General features: G+C 43.8%; 1 protein-coding gene across 1 annotated transcript in view; it reads right to left on the reverse strand.

Moving 5' to 3' along the window:
• The window catches only part of TAF4 (TATA-box binding protein associated factor 4), a 39,860-nt gene extending 29,643 nt beyond the window's left edge, over positions 1-10,217 (reverse strand). The window contains exons 1-2 of the mRNA XM_080403644.1: positions 9,835-10,217; positions 6,776-7,864 (exon numbers count right to left, since the gene is read on the reverse strand). Of these exons, the coding sequence (XP_080259770.1) occupies positions 6,776-7,864; positions 9,835-10,150 (1,405 nt within the window). The 5' untranslated portion in view covers positions 10,151-10,217. The remainder of the gene's footprint in view (positions 1-6,775; positions 7,865-9,834) is intronic.
• Positions 10,218-20,148: the final 9,931 nt, after the last annotated feature.

The raw sequence follows: 20,148 nt of genomic DNA on the forward strand, positions 1-20,148 counted from the left end.
GCAACATCCACAGATCACAAAACTATTTGTACACAGGAACATCCCTGTGGCCATGCACAGTAAAAGCCCTTTGTAACTTGTGAGCACCACATACTCTCTCTCTATAGAGAGTCTGGCCTTCATTCACATGTAGCTTTACAGATCATAATACAACTGAATACTAAGTACAACTAAAAATTCCTTTCTCTCATCGTCTTCAGTTGCGAGAAACACAACTTTCAAAATTATTTTTTCATCCCACTACCTCTTCAAATCTTTCACAAGAGATAATATGCCTAACATAAAAAAGTTAAACTTGCTAACACTTCCTGTCTTCCAAGTGGCAGAAGCCTTCTTTTTAGCATCGACCAATGGCATCAAATTCAGGAGCAGATTCAGACAGATAAACGGAGTTACAAACATTCATAAAGCTTCAACACAGAGAACAATCCCTGACAAGAGTAGTTATTTTCAGGTAAAAATGCTGATTTCAAGTATTTCTGTCAAAAACTGCATATAGTAACAACAAAAAAAGTTTAACATATTGTGTTCTTAAGTGACTTCTATGTCCCGGTTCCTACTAAGCAGACTCTTAGTATTAGACCACACTTTTTTTTATTTTGTAAGAACCAAAAGCAAGCTTTCCATGAGCCAGTATCTTCTCTTTGTTAAAACACAGTTAGGCTAGTATCAGTATTTTCAACCCCATTCCTGAAATACTTCATACGCTTTCTTAGGACTCTTTTTACACATCATTTCCCAAACAGAGAAGACAAACAATAGTGACAATTTACATACACCAAAATACTTAATTTAAAAAATTTGTCACACCTACTAATTTGTGTCTTATCACTGCCCAAAACTGTTGCATTTTCACCTCAGATTGCTAACTTTGCTGCAGCATCCTGTGTTACTAAGCGATTCAAGTCCTGGGCAGCATCCAAATTTGTGGTCCTCAAACCAAGGCGCTCCTCTCAGAAGTAACCCACATAGATTTCCAGAGATGGAAAACTCATTTAGCTCACTGAACACAGAAACACCATGTAACTTCTAGAGGAGTAGAGTGCAAAATGGCTCAAAAGAAATAAATCACTCTCTTCTGGTGATTGACCAACAACCTCGATCATAAGCCTAGCGATACCCAAAAAAACCAGAAACACCAAGTGTAGACAGACATATGAAGCAAATCCACACATGCTCATCCAAAGGCTGTTAGGAACAACAGTATTTTCCATAACAGAACTGAACAATATGTAGTCAAAGTTAATAGCTTTCATACTTTAACGGAATTGCAATTATATTCCCATTAGAACCCATCGCTTAAAGAGACACTTATCAGATGTGCAAAGCATCTCATGACACTGACACTCATTTTAACAAAACCAAAAATAACTTCTTGCACAGCTCTGAGTTAAGTTCTTTGAGGTACAAAGCTAAGCATGCAGGATTCCTCAGTTATGAAAGTTTCAATAAGAACAAACACAACTTTCAGCCTGGTGACATATGGCAGATCTGATGTAGCAGATTTCAAATAAAGCGGAATGTTCCTTTTGCTGATGCATGACTTGAACATAAAATCCACCCCTCACCCAGAGGAGTGCTGCAGAAGAGATCCACAGTTATCTTTCAGAGAGAGAGATACCACTTTATGCGCCAAGTATAGGACTCCCAAGCTCTAATCTTGGCAAAATATCGATTCCCTCATGGCCTTGGGCAAGTCAGAACTTCTCTAACTTGCTCTTTCCCCCAGCTCTAAAGCAGAGTTCATACTACTTTATTTACCAACCACACAGGCATGTTGCAAGGATTAAGTTTTGTAAAAGGCTTTGAAAGTAAAACATACTATAAGTACTCTATGAAGCTCCTACTATCACTGTGCATTAGACATCATTTTAACAAAATAGAGCCATGCCAACACAGTTAACAGGCATAACATTGGCAGTACATGCAACATACAGGGAAACTATAATCAGGATATGTTTGAACTCGCTTACTAGTCAGTGAGAAATAGAAACAACTACATTCCACTACTTCATAGTATTTCTTCTGTTCCTTTCTGTATTTCTTGCATCATGGGAGTCTGTAGATTTCCTCATCTGTTTATATTCCTAGTTACTTTAGATACTTCTGGGGTAAGTTTCAAGTACACAGTAACCCACCAAAGGATGAAGAAGTAACACAAACTGTTTTACAATGAAAAGACTGTCTGATCCTTCTCAGTCTGCCACCTTTCTGCTTTTTCTATCCACTCTCTTTTGCCCAACAGCCTAGCACCCCAACTCCTTACTGAAGGAAACCGAACTGCTCCTGCAGACGTTACTTTTCAGTGACTCCAGCTCCAAAAAGTATGACTGCTCAACTCGAAAGGATCCGAGTCCGTGCTTTAAATTCAGTATGTGTTCAGGTAGTTCTCCCATCCTAAAGCTACTAGAATCAAGGCCTAAGACAGAATCCTTCTTGGATAGCTAACACAAGCTAAAAAATCAACAGTTTCTACAAAAGTTAAACTTCCATTAGCACCAAGTGAAGTTTACAGTCTCTAAGGCCACGAAGAAAACCTTGAACATGCGAATAGAGGTAGTCCACCCCCCAGGGTCTGCAGATGTATATCACCAATGTTCTTCCAGGTCCCCTTTGCTTCTAGAAAGCACCAATAGTAAGTTTAAACCAACTGTAGGGGTCATCTGCATTAGTACTGCTCAGAACTCTGGAACATTCAATTTTTAAAGGGGCCCCATCAGTTCCTCAGTTGGGAAAGGGCCCATCTTGTAGCCACCACAGAAATGGCACAAGACACCCTCCAGAAAGAAAGTAATGAAGAAGTCTCGCCTCATCCCTGATCATCAGCTACTGGCAGATCCAACTGCGTTTTGTAAAGTAAAAAAGAAGTTTTATTATTAGATACAAAGCAAAGCAAATCTGTGATAGCAGTTCTACTACAGCTGCGCAACTGCATTACTGCTAATGAAAATACTGGTCAGGATAGCAGAAGTAAAAAATAAATAAATAAATAAATAAATAAATTACATAAAGACAACCTACCCTACCTGCTATCTACAGACAGGACTATCACAGAATCATATTGGGGGGGTGGGAATAGTCTTTAGGATCAAGCTAGCAAATTTTCACAGTACCAACATTCACTCAGAAGGTAAAACAAAAGAGGGAGGGACAAGGGGAAGTGAAGGTTTCTAGATTTCAGTTTCACACAAGCTAGTAGAAAAAACTGTCCAGACCTACTAGCTCTATATTGTTCTTACTGTATACCTACAGCACTCTCTCCAACCTGCTCCTTTCTTTACACAGGCACCTTTAAAAGCTTATTATGAGATGCTCATACATAAAACTAAAGCAGAAGAGAGTAACAACCTAAAGCATCTGCAAGAACAGAAACCAAATCTTTGAACCCTCAGGTTGACAGCGCTGCTAAAGTAAGTGTAAGCTCATAGACATTGGTTTTGAAACCGTATTACAGCATTGCTGAGAAGACAGTATTTTGAAAAGTGATTTTAAAGCACGCAAGTTTTGTCATTTTACAAGATGATCCTACCATGTGTCAGCAGTGACCTCTAAACATTTTAAGAACTCCTACACTGCAAAAGATTAATCTTAGGGCATAATCTCAGTTACACTTTTCTGCAGACTTTTCTGAGCATCTGTAAAGCAGTAAGTCAATGTTCTGCTGTTAACAAAGTCACCAATTTTCCTACCCCTTATCATATTACTGTACACAACACATTTCACATTATTGCTTGAAGTACTTGGAAACAAAGAACTTCTTTTGAAACTGTGACTGAAAATAAATTGTATGATGTTGCATCTTTAAAGCACTATTGTATACAGAGAAACTTGTGTCTCCATCCCCTAGAAAACCATCTGACAATATTTTTATGTCATTGCTAAGAAGCTGTAAGTAACGTTATTTTTGGACCTTCATTACCTGGATCTGTCCAATTGGACCACCAAGTTCCAACATTGGCTCCTGAAGAAAAGCCTAAGCACAACAGTCCTCTTCCTCAAAGAGGTCAGAAGTGGCAAACCATTATTAATGCACAGATACTCTGAATAGCCCAGTTTCTTTGAGAAGCGATACACCAGAATCCAGTAAGGTCACAACTACGGCCCATTAGCTCTTCCAGCATCTCCAACTTGGTCAGTCAACATTTGATGCCTTGATGTAATACAAAGCATTATTCTAAAAGTAATATATTTTAAAGAGCATTAATTGAGTTTATTTTCCAGATGTTCTTTTAAAAGAACATTTGAAACCTTTCAAGGTTTCCAATTTTCAAGTCCCAGGTTAATAACACTTACTGACATTTTATATTCTGCTTTCCACACATGTGAAGCTAACTGCATTTTGGAGAGCTAGAAACAGTAATTCAGGGTAAGAAAATAACTATAAAGCATGTGCTGCTTATCAGTCAAACCTTCCATAAGAATTTGCTTTCCAAGTGTCTGTAAATCTTGGTGTAGAAAGCAACATGTGCAGCATATGACCCGAAGCTATTTCCAGCACTAAACCTTGCAAACCCCTATGAGCATGCACTACTAACTTTTAAAAACATAAACTTGTGAATGCAAATTTGATGCATACAGTAGATGCACAGCATACAAACACTGCAATTGCAGCTTCATACTACCAAGCTGCCTTTAAAAATCTGGCTTATGATACTGTAATTTGAAATACGATTTCAAAAGCATACCCATCTATTCTGCTTTCACTATGAATGGACACGCACTCTACTACAGGTTACAGCAGCTGCACATGGCTAGACTTTCAGAGATGCTTAGCCCTTGCATCTGTGATATGTCTGTAAGAGCTCAACATCCATCAGGTTTTTAAGTATTGTGAAAGAAACGCTTCATGCAAAACACTTTGAAAGTCAGCTACTTGCACTAAGTATAAAAATGTAAACCAAAGCAATTTAAAAAAAATAATAATCTGTTTCACTAAAAAAATCCTTTCCAATATTGTCCGTCTCATCATGCAAGAGCCCAATTTCCAATTTCTATGTATTCAGTCATGTATACTTGCTTATTTTAAAAGTCATGCTATTATTTTGAAGTTATAAATATTTCTTAAAGTGTAGGACAGACAAGAAAAGTGCTTAATAAAAAACCTGAAGTGTTTAGAACCTATATTGTTTTACTTTGATCTATCAAGACCTCCAAAGCAGCAATTTATGGTCCAATTATGCTTAAGGACTGGCAACGCTGCTTCTAAGAGTTACACATTTCAGTGTGCTATGGCAGTTTGAAAACATCAGCTACCTGGAAAAAAGGTCCCACTGGACTCAACAGTAGCATTTTTCCCATAATCAGGTCTATAATGCAGCATTAGTAAAAACGTAGGTATACATGGCAATAGACTGTAAACATGAAAAATCCTTTGATACACTGTGGCAATAAATAAATAAATAAGGCTTTTCCAGCCTATCAATTTAGGAGCTTCAAATTAAGCACTGGACTTTCAAGGTACAAGTTTTACTGCTATTTTTTGAAGTAGTAACAGGTGTAATTTAAATTACTCTTATAGGGAATAATCTTCTATTAAAAAAACATATGAGGAATATTAATGCCAGTTGGAACTGAAGACACACAGAATGTTTGACAGACTTCATCAAACTACATGGCATCACATACCATAGATAGTGTATTACACAAAACGATGGCGTACAGTAACATAGTACAGCTTCTGATCTACCTTTTGTGACAGGTGCATTGTTTTAAGGTTGGTTAGGAGTTTCAGTAGATATATTTTTACGAAGACCAATTGAAATAGATGATATACAAACCACCACTGATTTCATTTGGTACTAGCAGCAAAATTCAGTTAGCTATTCTTTGTATACTGCCCTGAAAACAGCGAATAGTAAGAATACCTATTACTATATATTATTAAAAAGACAGGAAACTATGTGTAGGTTCACACAAGCATTTTCAGTTTTAAATGAACCTGGATGCAAGTACAAGCCTGGTTCAAAGTAACAGCAAATATATAGGCTTAAATCTCCAAATCTAGAAGGTATCTAAGGAGGGACTGAACAGTTCCTCAAAAAAGAAATGCTTCTCATCCCGCTTTTTTTTACCCACTCACTGAGTTCAGGACTAGATTGCTTGTCCAGAGGTGCTCAGCACTAAGCACGAGACTAGCTACTACAAAAGCTGCACCCCTAGACACAACAGGGTGAGGTAAGGACATAGGAAGACTGCCTTTTGTATCAGAACTCCAGTGACTAAAAAGATGATCATAAGCTTCAAATCTGCGAGTTTTTAAGTTAGACTCTGAAGATGTTTAAAGCAAAAGAAGGCAGTTTTCTTGTGTTGTATCTGCCGCTTCTCTATTCATGAGTGCTCTGTGGTACTGGGGGCATGCAGGGACAGAGAGGGAATTGAACAGCACGCAAAGGTTACACGAACTACTGACAAAACCGCCTTAGAAGTCAAAATGCCTTACGTAGAAATGAAATAGCAACACTTCATTTAATAATAAAAATATTCCATTGTCATGCTTTGGCAATTTGCAGCTTCATCTATACTCACATAGTAACAAAGACTCCAGGCAGAATTATTTTCAAATTATTACTGCTGAAAAGACTATTCCGTCACCCAAAATCATATGCAAAGTAGTAGAATGCTACTACGCTACTACTCAAAACCAGATGATTCTCATTGTTAAATGTAATGCCTTTTCCACAACTCACAACTGAACAGCAAAAAAATCTTATTTGGATCCCTTCCTCCCTGCAAGAAATACACTTCCAAACTAAAACCCCTCGATCCTCTTACTTACCTGGTGGTAACTGAAAATTCTGAATGTTAGTTGGATTCTGAGGTGGCTGAGGCAAACGAGGTGCTAAAACTGTAGGAGTCAAAGTTGCTCTGATTCCACTCGTAGTTGCTGTTGGAGTCCTTGGCAGACTTTGTGCCACTGTATTGGCAGTGCCTTTAGCCATTCCAGTGGGGGTGCCAGGAGCTGCAGGAGGTATCCCACCAGGATTGGGAGCAACATTGGAGAGCCCAGCTTGCATAGTTTGCCCAATAATCATGTTACCCCCTGTAGTACTGGGCTGGCCACCAGTAGCCAGCGTCTGCTGTTGGGATACTGCCTGGACTATAGTTTTAGGAGACTCCGATTTGATGACCTGTGTGGCGGGAGCTGCTGGCACAGTGGAACCAGACTGGCTGTTCACAAGCGATGTCTGGAGAGAAACTCCAGATCCCACAGTGGCTGTAGCAACAGCAGGAAAACTCCCCACACTGATGGTTGAATTGATCACAGTATTGCTCCCGTTTTGAGTGGCTGCACCAGCTGCAGCTACTGTGGGTCCTGCGGTGTGAATCGGTGGCCTCACAAGCGTTACTGTAGGCGCCCCAGTTCCAATGCTTGGTGGTGGTTGCGAGGAGATAACTGTGGGCGAGGAGGAAGATGCAGAGGACACAGCAGTATTAAGGAAAGAAGTCTGGATGACAGTGTTGGAAGCCGATGGCAAAACAGCATTAACAGTATTTCCTTTCCCCACAGATCCAGGTCCATTGTTAACGAGAGGGGCAACAGCAGGTGCAGAAGCAGGGTTAGCAGTCACAGGAGTCCCAGAGAAAGCAGCACTTCCTGTGTGGTGAGAATTCATCACCACGTTACTCCCATTCAAAGTTTGCACTGTTGTGGTCCCAATCTTGCCATTCCTGGTGGACAAGGCAGTTGCCATAGTGCTGATAACCACCGATTTGCCCTGACTGAGGGTCCCTGGAGCAGCAGTGACCTCAGATCCTCCTGCTACTGCAGTGGTGGTGCTGGTGCTCGTTGTGGTGGCTCCATCCAGAGCTGAAGTCTGGGACCTGGTGTTATGATTAATAACGCCCCCTTGCACTCCTCCTGCTCCTGCAAAACAACAAGAAGGTTAAACAGAAAGAACGAGCAAGAAGAGAGGTCCAGAGAAGACAGAATGTTCTCCCTCATCACCAAGTCTTCTCCATCTCCCAGGCAGCCCACCTGGAGCCAAGAAACGGGACAGGGAACAAAATGATCATAGCTTTGAAGACATTATCTCGAAGCCTCTAACTTCCCACCAAAGACTGGCATATTCAATATTAATTGTGACACCCCTGCTTTCAACACTACAGTAAGACAAAACAGGGAAAACAGATTTGATACAAACCAAAGGAAGGGAGGAGGAAGACCACCTTAGACCTCTTTCCCCATTCTAGAACCTGACATAATGCTTAGCAACAGAAGTGCAATGGCAGAGAGGGCAAAACAGCAGTGGAGCACACATTAATAAGCCATGTTCCCTATGCCCTGCACATGTTACCCTCTAATCCTTTCATCTCCTACAGTTAGATCGGGAGGCTCAACAATGGCAAAACATGAAAAAGTAAAAGGAAAGAAAAACATTGGCCTGTCAAGGTAAGTAGTGCTGCAAGGCCTGGAGCAGGTTACCAGAAGAGCCCTCCACTTTATTACAGAATTTGTTCTTCCAGATCTGAAGTTCCCACAGCCAGAGATACTTAAAAATAAATAAATAAATAAAAAGCAAAGCTGGTTTCGAGAAGAGACAAGGTGATGTAGCTTCTTGTCCTGAATAATCCTCACGCCTCTTGACGAGAGGCCTGGTGTTACCACAAGTACAACCACACACAGTCCAGGTCCTGGCCCTAAGGAGACAGAAATGCGGAAAGAATAGTGACAGACAGATACAGAGATGCACGTTGTAAGGGTTAAGGAGATCCTCCTAGAAGAGCTTCATTAATCGTAACAGAGGGTCTGTAATATCTTCTTACACTTCAGCAACAAGAAAGCAAGCAAAAAAAGGAAATAAAAAGGGCGGGGGGGGGTGGGGGGAGGAATTGCAGAGAGGTTCTGGGGAGGCATTTCTTTTAATTCCCCTGAAAAACAGCTTCCCTCCCTTGCCATGTAGTGAGCTCTCAGTCCCAGCCCTCACACTAGCCCCTCGCACCTTCACCACAGGGAGAGGGGGCACATTCGTTCCCAGGGAGCTACCGGGGGCGGGCGGGCGGCAGAAGACGGTGTCGAGGTGGGGTGTCGTGGCCTGAATTCCCCCCCTTCCTGGGACCTGGTGTTGTGACAACACCCCCTTGAGGGCAGAGGAGGAACGGAGGTGTCGAATGCCCCCTCCAAGCCCCTGGAACAAGGGAGGGGGGTGGGGGAGGAATATCCAGGCGGGCAGATATGGGGGGGAAGCATTTTGAGGGACTTCCTCCCCTTGAAATCCCCCCTCGCTTCCTCCTCTACAGGAAATAGGTGTCATGATTAATAACACCCCCTTGCACTTCAGCAACAGAGAAGGGGGAGGGGAAGGAGCATTTACACAGACAGCTAAGGCGGCATTATCAAAAGGGAATCCCCCCCATAACCTCCCCCCCGGGGAAGGCAAGGGGGGCAGCCACAGGCGGCACGGGGGGCACAGCCGTTACCCAGGGGGTGGGCTCTGCCTCCCCCAGCCCCCCAGATCGAGAGAGCCCCTCTTACACTCCAGCAACAAGGGCAGGAAAAGCGGAGGGGACCGGCCGAGTCACGGACGGGCACTGCCGGCTGGTTCTGCGGGGAGGCTGCCCCCACACATGATAAAACACCCTCTCGTAAGCAGAGGCGAGGAGGGAAAATAAAGGGGAGGGCGCAGAGGCGCGGATACACACCGAGGGGGCATGCCGAGGGGAGGCTCTCCCCCATATGATCGATACCACCCTTTGCACTCCCGCTCCTGCCACAACGAGAAGGAGGAGAGAGGGAAAAGGGGGGAAAGCAGTGAGGGAAGGAGGCAGCCGGAGCTGGGGAGTGGGGGGAGGGGAGGGCCCCTCTCCCTCAGAGCCCCCCACCCCTGCCCATGTTACCTGCTTTTGTGATCTCTGGGGCACTCAGTCCCATCTTGCTGCTGCTGCTGCTCTCTGTCTGGGCATTAGCATTGCCTCCTACTACTACTCCTCCAGGGCTAGGGCTAGGGCTGCTGCTGCTACTGCTGCTGCTCACAACATGGTTCCCCAGCAGCCCCCCAGCGGCCCTCAGGGGCTCCTGCGCCTTGTGGTGCTGGTGGTGGTGGCCGGAGGCCGCCAGCTGGGACTCCAGGGAGCCCACCAGGTCGCTCACCACCTTCTCATCCACCTCCGTGTTCAGGAAAACCTCATCCAGCAGATCCGAGCCCGCCGCCATCTTTTTTTTGGAGGGTTCCTGTGAGCTGCTCCCTCCTCCCCCCCCTCCCCTTCCACTCCTCCCTCCCTCCCCCCACCCCACACACACACACACTCCGTCGCCAACCGCGCACGCGCACGCCGCCAGCCTCACATCACCGGCCGGAGAGGGATTCCGCCCGCCGCTGATTGGCCGGCGGCCCTTTATAAAAGGCGGGGCAAATGGCTGCGAACGTTTAGTTGGGAGTCGGGCGGCAGCTGCGCGGCGGCGGCGCGGCGGCCGGGGGCGGCCGGGGGGCGGCGGGCTCGGCGCGGCAGGCCGCGGCTCTAGGGGCGGGCGGGGCCGGGCCCGGGCCCGGGCTGGCGGGGCGGCGGGGGCGGCCACGGCTCTTTGTCTGCCGCGGCCCAAAATGGCTGCATGTTTCCCTGCTGCTCCCTGCGTCCGGGTCTCCCCCGCCGGCGCGGGTCTGAAGGGCGCCCCACACCTGTGCCAGCTGCGTGTAACTGATCCACCGGCGGCGGGGCGGGGGGGGGGGGGGGGACGGGGGGACGCGGCCGGCCAGGCCCCACGCCCAGCCCTGGGCGGGGGCAGCGGGCGAGGAGGAGCAGCCGGCCCCCGCGCCTCCCTCCGCCGCTGGCAGAGGCGGGCTGCCCCGCAGCGCTGCCCGCCCAGGCGGCCGCGGCCCCTCGGCTCGGTGCGGCAGCGGCCGGGCGGCGGGGGCGGGCGGCGGCGCCGTGTGCCAGGCGCGGTCTCCGCAGGCTCCCGCCGCGGCCTGAGCAGCCTGACTCAGCACGGCGAGCCGCCGAGGGGCCGGGGCCAGCCCCGGGAAGCGCGCCCGGGCGGGGCGGGCGGGGCGCTGGGCAGGCCGAGGGGAGCGGGGGAAGAGAGGGAGAGGCCCATTTCGAACGGGCCACTCGCAGCTCCGACTGGAGCCGTGAGGCGGGGGCCCCGCCGGCCGGGGACGGTCCCCGCCCGTGTAGCGGCGTGTGTTACACCCCCGCCGCCGCTTAACCCTTGGGGGGCTGAGCCGGACGGCGGGGCCGGGGGGCTGCCGAGCTCCGGGGGGGCTCGGCCCGCCGGGCGCCGGCCTTACAGTAGGGAGCTGCACTTTGACCCTGTTGTGCAACCATCGGAAAGGAAGTAAATAAAGTAAAAATCCAACCTGCCTTGTAAGAAACGCTCTCTGCTGCCAGGCACTGTTTCCCCCAGAAAACTGAACTATTGGGACAACATTAATTGAGAGAGAAATCGTAGCATGTGGTAAGTTTTAAGGCGTATCAAGCTTAAAATAGCACCTCTTATTTTAGGACTATAAAATAAGCTTTGCTCTTACGTACTGGGAATGGGTGGAATGAGAGGCTGGGACCGCGTTGCAGCAGGATCCACTCAGCACCTGCTGGTGCTCGGGGTTGCCCAGCCTGGTAGCCCGTGGCCAATTGTCAAGGTGGTGGCTTGGAAGAGCGAGAGCTACAAGTTAGCTGTGAGAAGGGATTGCTTTAAATAGGTCAAAGTCTTCTCTGCTTAGGGTTGCCCCAACATGGGTGTCAACGCTTCCTGCATTACGTATTTGTGGTGATCGTTTAACTTGCACTGTAACATGAATGAAGCTGCTCTGCGGGCTGGCTGCACTGCCAGTGATGGGAACCGGGCTGGAGTGCCATCCCGGCTCGTCCTGCCCCCAGATACGTACGTGCTGGAGTACCATCCCAGCTCATCCTGCCCCCAGATACGAGCTGGAGTACTGTCCCCTGTCATCCTGGCCCTGGATACGCAAATGTGTCTGAGGGAGAAGCTGTTTGCAAAAGCTCACGGGGGGAACAAAGGGAAGGGTGTTTGTTCTTAACATGTAGGCCTCAAAGAAGAAGGCAAGTAAATATCTTTAAATCAAAAATCTTAGAAATCCACAGTTTATGGTGATATTACCGTTCCAGTTTCTCATGTCCTCACGCCTGCTTTAACCTGAGGAGCAGTTACAGCGCTGAGCCTTTCCTAAGGCTCTGATCACTTCACCAGGTGGCATCACTGGAAGGGACTGCCTAAGTCCTCTGAGAAGTTTTATATTAATCTTTTATTATTGTTCTCAGGTGTTTTGTACTCTGCAGCTTTTCTCAGTCACCGTTCAAAATTCAAGGGAGAGAAAGAAAACACATTTTTCTTCTCTATGACTTCCATTTTATCAATTTTTGCCGAACTACAATGCTGCAAAGGAGCTGCAATTTTACAGACAGCGTTGCAGGTTGTGCCGCCCGTTTCTTACGAGGCAGGAGTGCAGCTTCAGGCGGGGTGGTCCCTGCCAGTTCACTACTGCCACAGTGGAGCACTTTGCTAGTTTTAGCTATGGTGAAATTCTATAAGCAACATACCAAAGAACTATCCAGAATAGAAGTCTGGTCGCATTCCCTATCCAGTGGAAGAGTTAATCTACATCAGCTGCTCAAATGATTTATTAAGGGTAAAAAAGCTAGACTTGAGCTAAAACAGCCCGATGGCGCAGAGCGGCTGCCAGTCTGTCTTTCGTGGCATCTACCCAGGAGTACAGCCCAGTGCTGGGCCACAGCGCCCAAGGAGCGATGGAGGGAGAGTGGGTGACAGGGAAGACGGATGAAATTATCAAGTGGCAGCAGTAGTCAGCATGAAGGGTCAGGGCAGCTTATATTCTTCTCCTGCTCCCATTCTAGGACAGCTTGAATGTAGTTTACAGTTGCATACAAAACCAGAAATAAAAACCTAGAAATCTTCATGTCCTTGTTCTAACACTCTTCTTTAGTGTACCATATGGCATATCTACCATACTAGGTAAACAACTTTACAAAATTACAAGAGCAACTGAGATTCGTTACAACTTGTGCATTATAAGTGTGTAGCATTCATTACTGAATAATTTATCTTTTCATACTCTCTGGCTCTTGTTTGACACTGGAAGTAACTTTCTAGACTGGAATCTTCAGGACTGGGATTCCAGCTCCTCTGTAGCCCATACTGCGCACCTTCTGTTTTAAATGGTATGGAAGAGCAACTTGCATAAGAATTCCAGTAATGGATTACTGGTAATTATCAGTGTTGGTGTAGTAGTCATCAGACTCTATATATAGTGAATGCTATCTATTTCACCCATCAGCAATTACACCAAAAGATCTTGAATGTTACAGGCACGTATGGATTCTCTCTAGTGTCAAAGAGTAGAAGGTAGCAGGAGCTATACAGGAAAAATCACAGAATGGTTTAGGTTGGAAAAGAGCTTTAAGGTCATCGAGCCCAACCGTTAACCTGGTGCTGCCAAGCCCACCACTAACCCACGTCCCTGAGCGCCACATCTACGTGTCCTTTAACCCCCCCAGGGCTGGTGACTCCACCACGTCCCTGGGCAGCCTGTCCCAGTGCTGGGCCACCCTCTGGGGAAGGAATTTTCCCTAATATCCAACCTAAACCTCCCCTGGCGCAACTGGAGGCCGTTTGCTCTCGTCCTGCCGCTTGTTACCTGGGAGAAGAGACTGACCCCACCTTGCTACAGCCTCCTATGAGGTAGTTGTGCAGAGTGAGGTGGTGTTCCCTCAGCCTCCTTTTCTCCAGGCTAAACACCCCAGTTGCCTCAGCTGCCCCTCATAAGACTCGTGCTCCAGCCCCTTCACCAGCTTTGCTGCTCTTCATGGGACCGTCAGTTCCTTTACGCTGCTCGTTTTAGTATACTATTATTTAAAATACTTATTTTTTTCCCTATTGCACAGAGCCTGTATCTCAAGATGCAAGTGGTAATGCAATTGTCTTTCTGTTTGTTTTCTAAAAATGTAGTTAACCCAGAATTCATTACAGGAACATCTGACAGAGGTGACGGCAGGATGGATTATGGTGATAAGGGACATACCAGAGAAGCCTACAGATGGTTTGTGAGGAGAGTTGCTTTTGGGTGTCTGTATGTAGCTCCTACAAGTTTTAACCGACCAGTCAGAATACTAAAGTCCCATCAATAAATAGATGAAAAACTGATAGTGATGGTTTTGACTGGTAATTTTTTGCTCTCCTTTCCTGCCCCTTTCTCTGTTCCTTACCCAGCGACTGATCATTTAAAATGCTGAAAGTTAGGGTTTAGCCAGTAACACCTTGATTCCACAAATTCAGTCAAACAAGATGACAGAATCCACGCAAATTTTGGTTTTATTCCGAAAGCTTCACTGTCCTTATAGCCAGTATCCCACTTGACCTTTCTGCCTTGTACCCCATTTCCAATTTTTCTTTTTTGAGGAGTTCAAGAGCTCAATGGACAATTTGGTAAGTACAGAGTGTCAGGAGGAGATAAAGGAGTGGAGCCCTGACTGAAGATGATGCAGTCCTATGCAGAAGCTCCCAGCTGGTAAAATTTGAAAGCCTGTGTGCTGATTCTTCTGCAAATGGCTGTCAGTCTGTGCTAACAAGTGTTCAGTGAAAACAGCAAGGCTTCATATGCATCTGGAATACAAAGGTTTGACAATCTGTAGAAAAAATATTCCTGTTTTAAGTATTTTACTTTGATTTTAGTGGTAAATGCAGCCTTAGTACAGACATGCACATGGAGATAAATAAAACTTCAATGTCTCTCTGCAGTCTATGGACTTTACTGTCTTCTTGTTGGACTTGGAAATTACTGTTAAAGTCTTAGTCTTAAAATCATCCCATGTATTTCAGCTGTCCTTAGGTGAATCCCTGAAGAAGTCTAATTCTCCTAATAGTCAAGGATTAATATTCAAAATTAAGTATGTTATGCTCCAGGAAAACGTCTTAATCCTTGCACTGTAAAATAAAAAGAGATGAACAGTAGATTTGGAAAGCAACTGTACAGTCCCTTTTTATTTTAGGATAATCATACCTACCTAAACTCCTATTTCCACTTGAGGACAGGCTATTTCTGCTAGCTACAGAAGCACCAGCCCTTTGACTGCAATTCAGTGTTCCAGACAGAACACCTAGCACAGTGCTGCTATGGAGGAGGTATGGCAAAACTACCCGCTTATTTAAGTGTTTACAGCTGCATAACAGTTACTGGAAGTCCAGAAGAGGAGCAGAGAAACAAACAACTCTTCTTTTCATAAAATATATTTAATTATAGTGAGATATGATTGAAGAAATATATTACGTGACAACTTGAGGGATATCCTCTTTTTAAAAACAAGGTACTTAACAATACCTAGGTATTAATTGGGAAATACATAGAAAATATCTGTTAGAGAGAGACTACGTATGAGCTTGCTTTCCAAAAAGAAAAGTTAGCTGAGCACACAACTGCCTTGGCAATCTTCTCTAGTTTTTATGAGACAGTTAGAAGACTCCGACACTAACACATACTACATGCAATTCGCATGGGAATTATTTAAGTATGGCTGTACTGAGGCACACCAAAGTCCACACAAATTAACATCCTGTGCCCAAAAGAAGAGGCCCAGAGAATATACTGTGGGGCTGTGGAATATTGTTTCTACTTCCCAACTGCTCTTAATCTAATTTATCGGGCTACTTACTGCCTGCCAAGATAGGAAGTATCAATATCCAGACTCATCTGTAAGGGAAGAGCTAGGGAACTTTACTACAAAAAAAGAGCACTTGTATAAGGAGATGGAAGTTTCCAAATACACATCACAGCAGCTAGCAGATGTTTTTTTTAAGTAAATCTTCTGAATGGAGATTACTAGCAAATGGCCAGATTTCTGTCTGTGGAAGAGACAAGAAGCAGGCATGTCATCAAAGATTTGTGTTTTATCTGTTCTGAAAATTTTCTTGTGCAAGTCTACATGATTCGCAGGAAAAAATATTATTAAAAGATTGGTGGTCCTTCTGGTCACTACAACTAGCTTCAATAATTTCACATATTTTGAATTTAGCAAATTATTAGAACTGACTGGGCAAAATGAAAATGCTTTCATCTCTAAGCAAATTAAAGTAACTTTTGGAAAATTGAATCACTATTTCCAAGTGATACTCTGACAGAATATGTCAAGGAAATGTGCCTACTGATGGGTCTCATTACTAGAAATCCAATTTGCACATTTTACAGTCAGGATTTGTTAGAATATGTTTGAAGTATTTATTTTTAGTGAGAGGTGACTTGGGCAGTTTTTGCTTCAATTGTTCTGGGATTCTTTGTGAGCAAAGTATTACCTTGCCAGGGATGTTTTACCAACAATATGCCCTCAGACAACCTAAGCAGTATACTAATACAACAGATACTCCAGTTCTGGACTCTTTTGTGCCCTCTTGATTCAGAGCTGTACTAGTTCTTCCCTGAGCCTTCCAGCATCATTCAATATCTAACATTCTCTCCACCAGTCCTCAGTGTTTACTTTTTGAGCAGCGCATATCACTGGTCCTCTTGGTCCTTTTCCTCCTTTACTCTCGAGATTCCAATTCTCCACCTCCCAGCAATTTTGAAAAATAACAGATAAATCAGCCCGGTGCCTCCAGACACAAGCTTGGTAGCTGCCATGGTCAGAAAGTTGCTTACAGCTCTGTCCAGCTTCATACATGACATACAGTACTGGTCGCTCAGGTCACTTTGAAGAGGTATAGTTAGGAAGGCTTCACTTGAGATGTAAAGGCCACAGAAAATTTCCTTGTCTATGTCAAGATACTAACTGGTCAAGTTACTAACTTGTCACTGATGATGCTGTATGTGCTAATAATGTGCACTGCTTCCTCCTCTCCCTAATAATCTTCTGCATATCAGATGAAGCCAAGAGACAGAGAAGATGGGAACCTACATGGTGTGATGCTATTGCACTCCCCGTTATGTGCACTGAGAGCAGAGCAGCATGCGCTGTTAACACTGGAACTCCTTACAGAACTGAAGACTGCTTGATTTTTTTCCAGTCAATACCATGATACACCATTCTTAGATCATTGCTTTTTTGATCCAACAAAAAGAGTTTTTACTGGACACTTGTTTAACAATTGACCAGTTATGGCAATCAGTGTTATCCTCTTTCTTTATACGCTTCCCTCCACTCGCTCACCTTTAAAACCACATAAAAAAAAAGAAATGAAAGAGCTAAAGATAAATCTTCACGCTCTTTGTTCTTGATCAGTGCCAAGAACAGGTACAGTTAATGCCACATCAGTCACGAAACAGCAGTTGCTGTAGTTGAAAACATTTGTCCTATGGAATTTGATAGGCATGTTTTTTATCACAACGCCTAGAGGTTGTAAGTTATGGGAACAGAGCTGGACACATTTTTTGTCCTTATGCCCCTGTCTAAATCATTCAAAAGCCCTATGGCACCCTTCTTTTAAAACAGAGGAGTTAGGTAAAAAGAGGATTTTGTGTGTGTGTCTGTATATATACTTATTAGCTCAACAATAAGAAATGTCAAATGAAACTAACTGGCTGAAAAGTTGCTAAAACTTTCAGCACACATACAATACGCAGGTCAAAATCCAGATTCTTGTAGACTTGAACTGGAAGAATAATCACATGTGTAAGCATTTCTGAAAGTCATCTTCAGATGACAAAAATGGCTAAATCATTTTCCCTACTCCATTTCTAGTTCATAGTCTGCCAAATGCTCTTACAAGTCTTAGGAGACAATAGGATTCCTCAGAGCAACCTGACTGATCTTGGTGACATTATAAAAACAGAAACAAAAGACACTGAACTGGAAAGCCAGTGCAGACAGAAGAGGTATGGAAACATCATCATTTAAAGAAAAAAAAAATGAAATCTAGTAAAGGAGGTTTGTTTTGGTTGCAATGAATTGAGATTGTATCTAAACGTTTTGTGGATTTGGAATGCAAAAAGTATGTAAGCGAGATTTTGCCAAGTTATTTTTTTAATGACTTCTCTGTAATAACTGGTTAAAATAAATCATGCTGTAGCTTCTTCGTTGAGCTGCTGCAGACTTAATGAAAACACAGCATGAAAGGCTATTATACAAGGGTGTTTTTTTAATTCTCCAGCAGTCTAAAATAGTAGAATATGATTTCAGACTATAGGTTACTTTCTTACACTACCTATAATATATTCTCACTATCAGAGACAGAGTTCAAGGACTTGCCCTATTCCTTTTAGTGAGCTTTTGCTCGTTTTTGAAACTCCAAACAAATCAAGTAACTCAGATATGGAATATGTTCCCACAGTTGACAGAGGAAACTAGTACATGTTTTGAAGAAAGTCAGACAAATATTTTATCTCTCAAAATAGAAGATGGGGAAAACTTCTAACCCAAAGGAAATGACACACCCAGATGAAGGGCCAAGTTTTTTATGTTAAGTTGTTCCTTGTTGTCACTTTGGTCTGTATGGTGTTACTTGCAATACTTTTCCATTACCACAAAAGCGAAACAAGGTTGCTGTCACTCTTACTTAATTTTCTAGGTAAGACCATAAACCCATCAATCTGTGTAAAGTAACCATTTATCAACGACCAGATGAAATGGCAGGCAACAAATACCACGTCTTATTTAGGAAAGATGATTAGTTAGGGAAGCAATAGACAACGTGTATGTTTTTGTGTAAGAAAGTCAAATTGTTTTTATGAAACTATAAAACTTGTTGGTCTGAATTATTTTCAGCAGACCAAAAGAGGGAGCTACTTTTGCTGCTCTCTACAGTTTAGTGGGCCAATAAGTTTACTCATTCATTACTATTACTTGACATGAAGCCATCTAAGTAGAATTGTACAGCTTGGCAGCTTGAAGCCATCCCTGCTACACCTTCATCCCCAGCAAGAACCCATCAAACTTAACATCCTTGCAATTTTAAAAGCTATGTGAAGTTACATATAGGTACATGTGCTGGTATGATTACACAACATGCTGGTTCTTACCCCTGTACTACTACCAGCATTTCCACTGACTTAAAAAAAAAAAAAAGTCTGTGCAGGGCCATGTTGCCCCCTTCCTAAAGTCCTCCTGTCATTAAAAGAGACTGACAGAAAACAGAACCCTTAAACCTTCACTTGCAGTTCATTGTTCTAAATTAAAACTTTTTAATTCAGAAGGATCATCTCTCCAACAGGAGCCACACCACCGTCTTTTATATCTAGGTGGAGTAGTGAGCCACCTGCATCACACACCTGCATTCACCCTCAACTCTACTTGGGGTTCTTTCTGCTTCATCAACAATTGAGATTCTTCAGACCAGCTTTTGCTCCCAGCTATACTTGCACAAACCTTTTGCCTTCAAAACACCTTACTAACAACTGCACATCCCAGATAGCCTTTAGAAGTTTGTCACAGGTGATGTCATGGGCCGAGTAAATGCTGATGATGCTGCTGAGTAAAATGCAGAGTCCAAGATGAAGCTGTGAGGTGGACTGGAAAAAAATTTGAGCATATTAATATGAATTAAGGAAAAAATTGAAGTGCCAAATGTCAAATGTTATTATTAGGGTTACTTTACAGAAGAAAAATGTGGTTTAAAAGTGCACTAACTAATAAAACCCTTGTCACACATAAAATATTAGAGAAAGGAGGTATGAATTACAAATAATGCAAAGGCTTTGGAACAGTAGATGTCAGAATTTTCAGGTGTGTGTGGAATGTGTGTACACAAATACTACAACAGTAAGGAGAAGCGTGAGTTAGAACTGGTGAGCCAGAGAGACACTGCCGTCTTATGTGAAGATTGATTTATAGTTTAGCTCCTAAAATGTGAAGGAGATTAAATGCCAGTTTATTGTCATACAAAACTAAATTACTTTCTGAAATGGCACTAAAATCCTATCGCTATGAATTACCTTACCGTTCTTAGTATCTTTAACCTAAACTTGAATTAAAACTTACAAACTTTAAATTCCAAAGCCTGTTTAGTCTTATTTTTAAAAGTAAAATAACAAACATAAATGCAGAACACCCTAACAGATAAAACGATGTCCAATAATTCACATCCTCAAAGACATTTCTGAAGCATGCCTTTTAAAACAAGTCCAAGAACAAATCGAGCTATGAAACTGCAGCAGATGTTATGCAGGGAAAGAACAGCATACTGCCAAGCCTAGGTAAAATGACAAGTTAACCTGGCTGAACAGAAAGAAGCAGAATCTACTAGTTGTTTGTAAA

Source organism: Falco punctatus (assembly GCF_963210335.1).
Source record: "Falco punctatus genome assembly, chromosome: 10".
In the NCBI taxonomy this organism is placed as follows: domain Eukaryota; kingdom Metazoa; phylum Chordata; class Aves; order Falconiformes; family Falconidae; genus Falco; species Falco punctatus.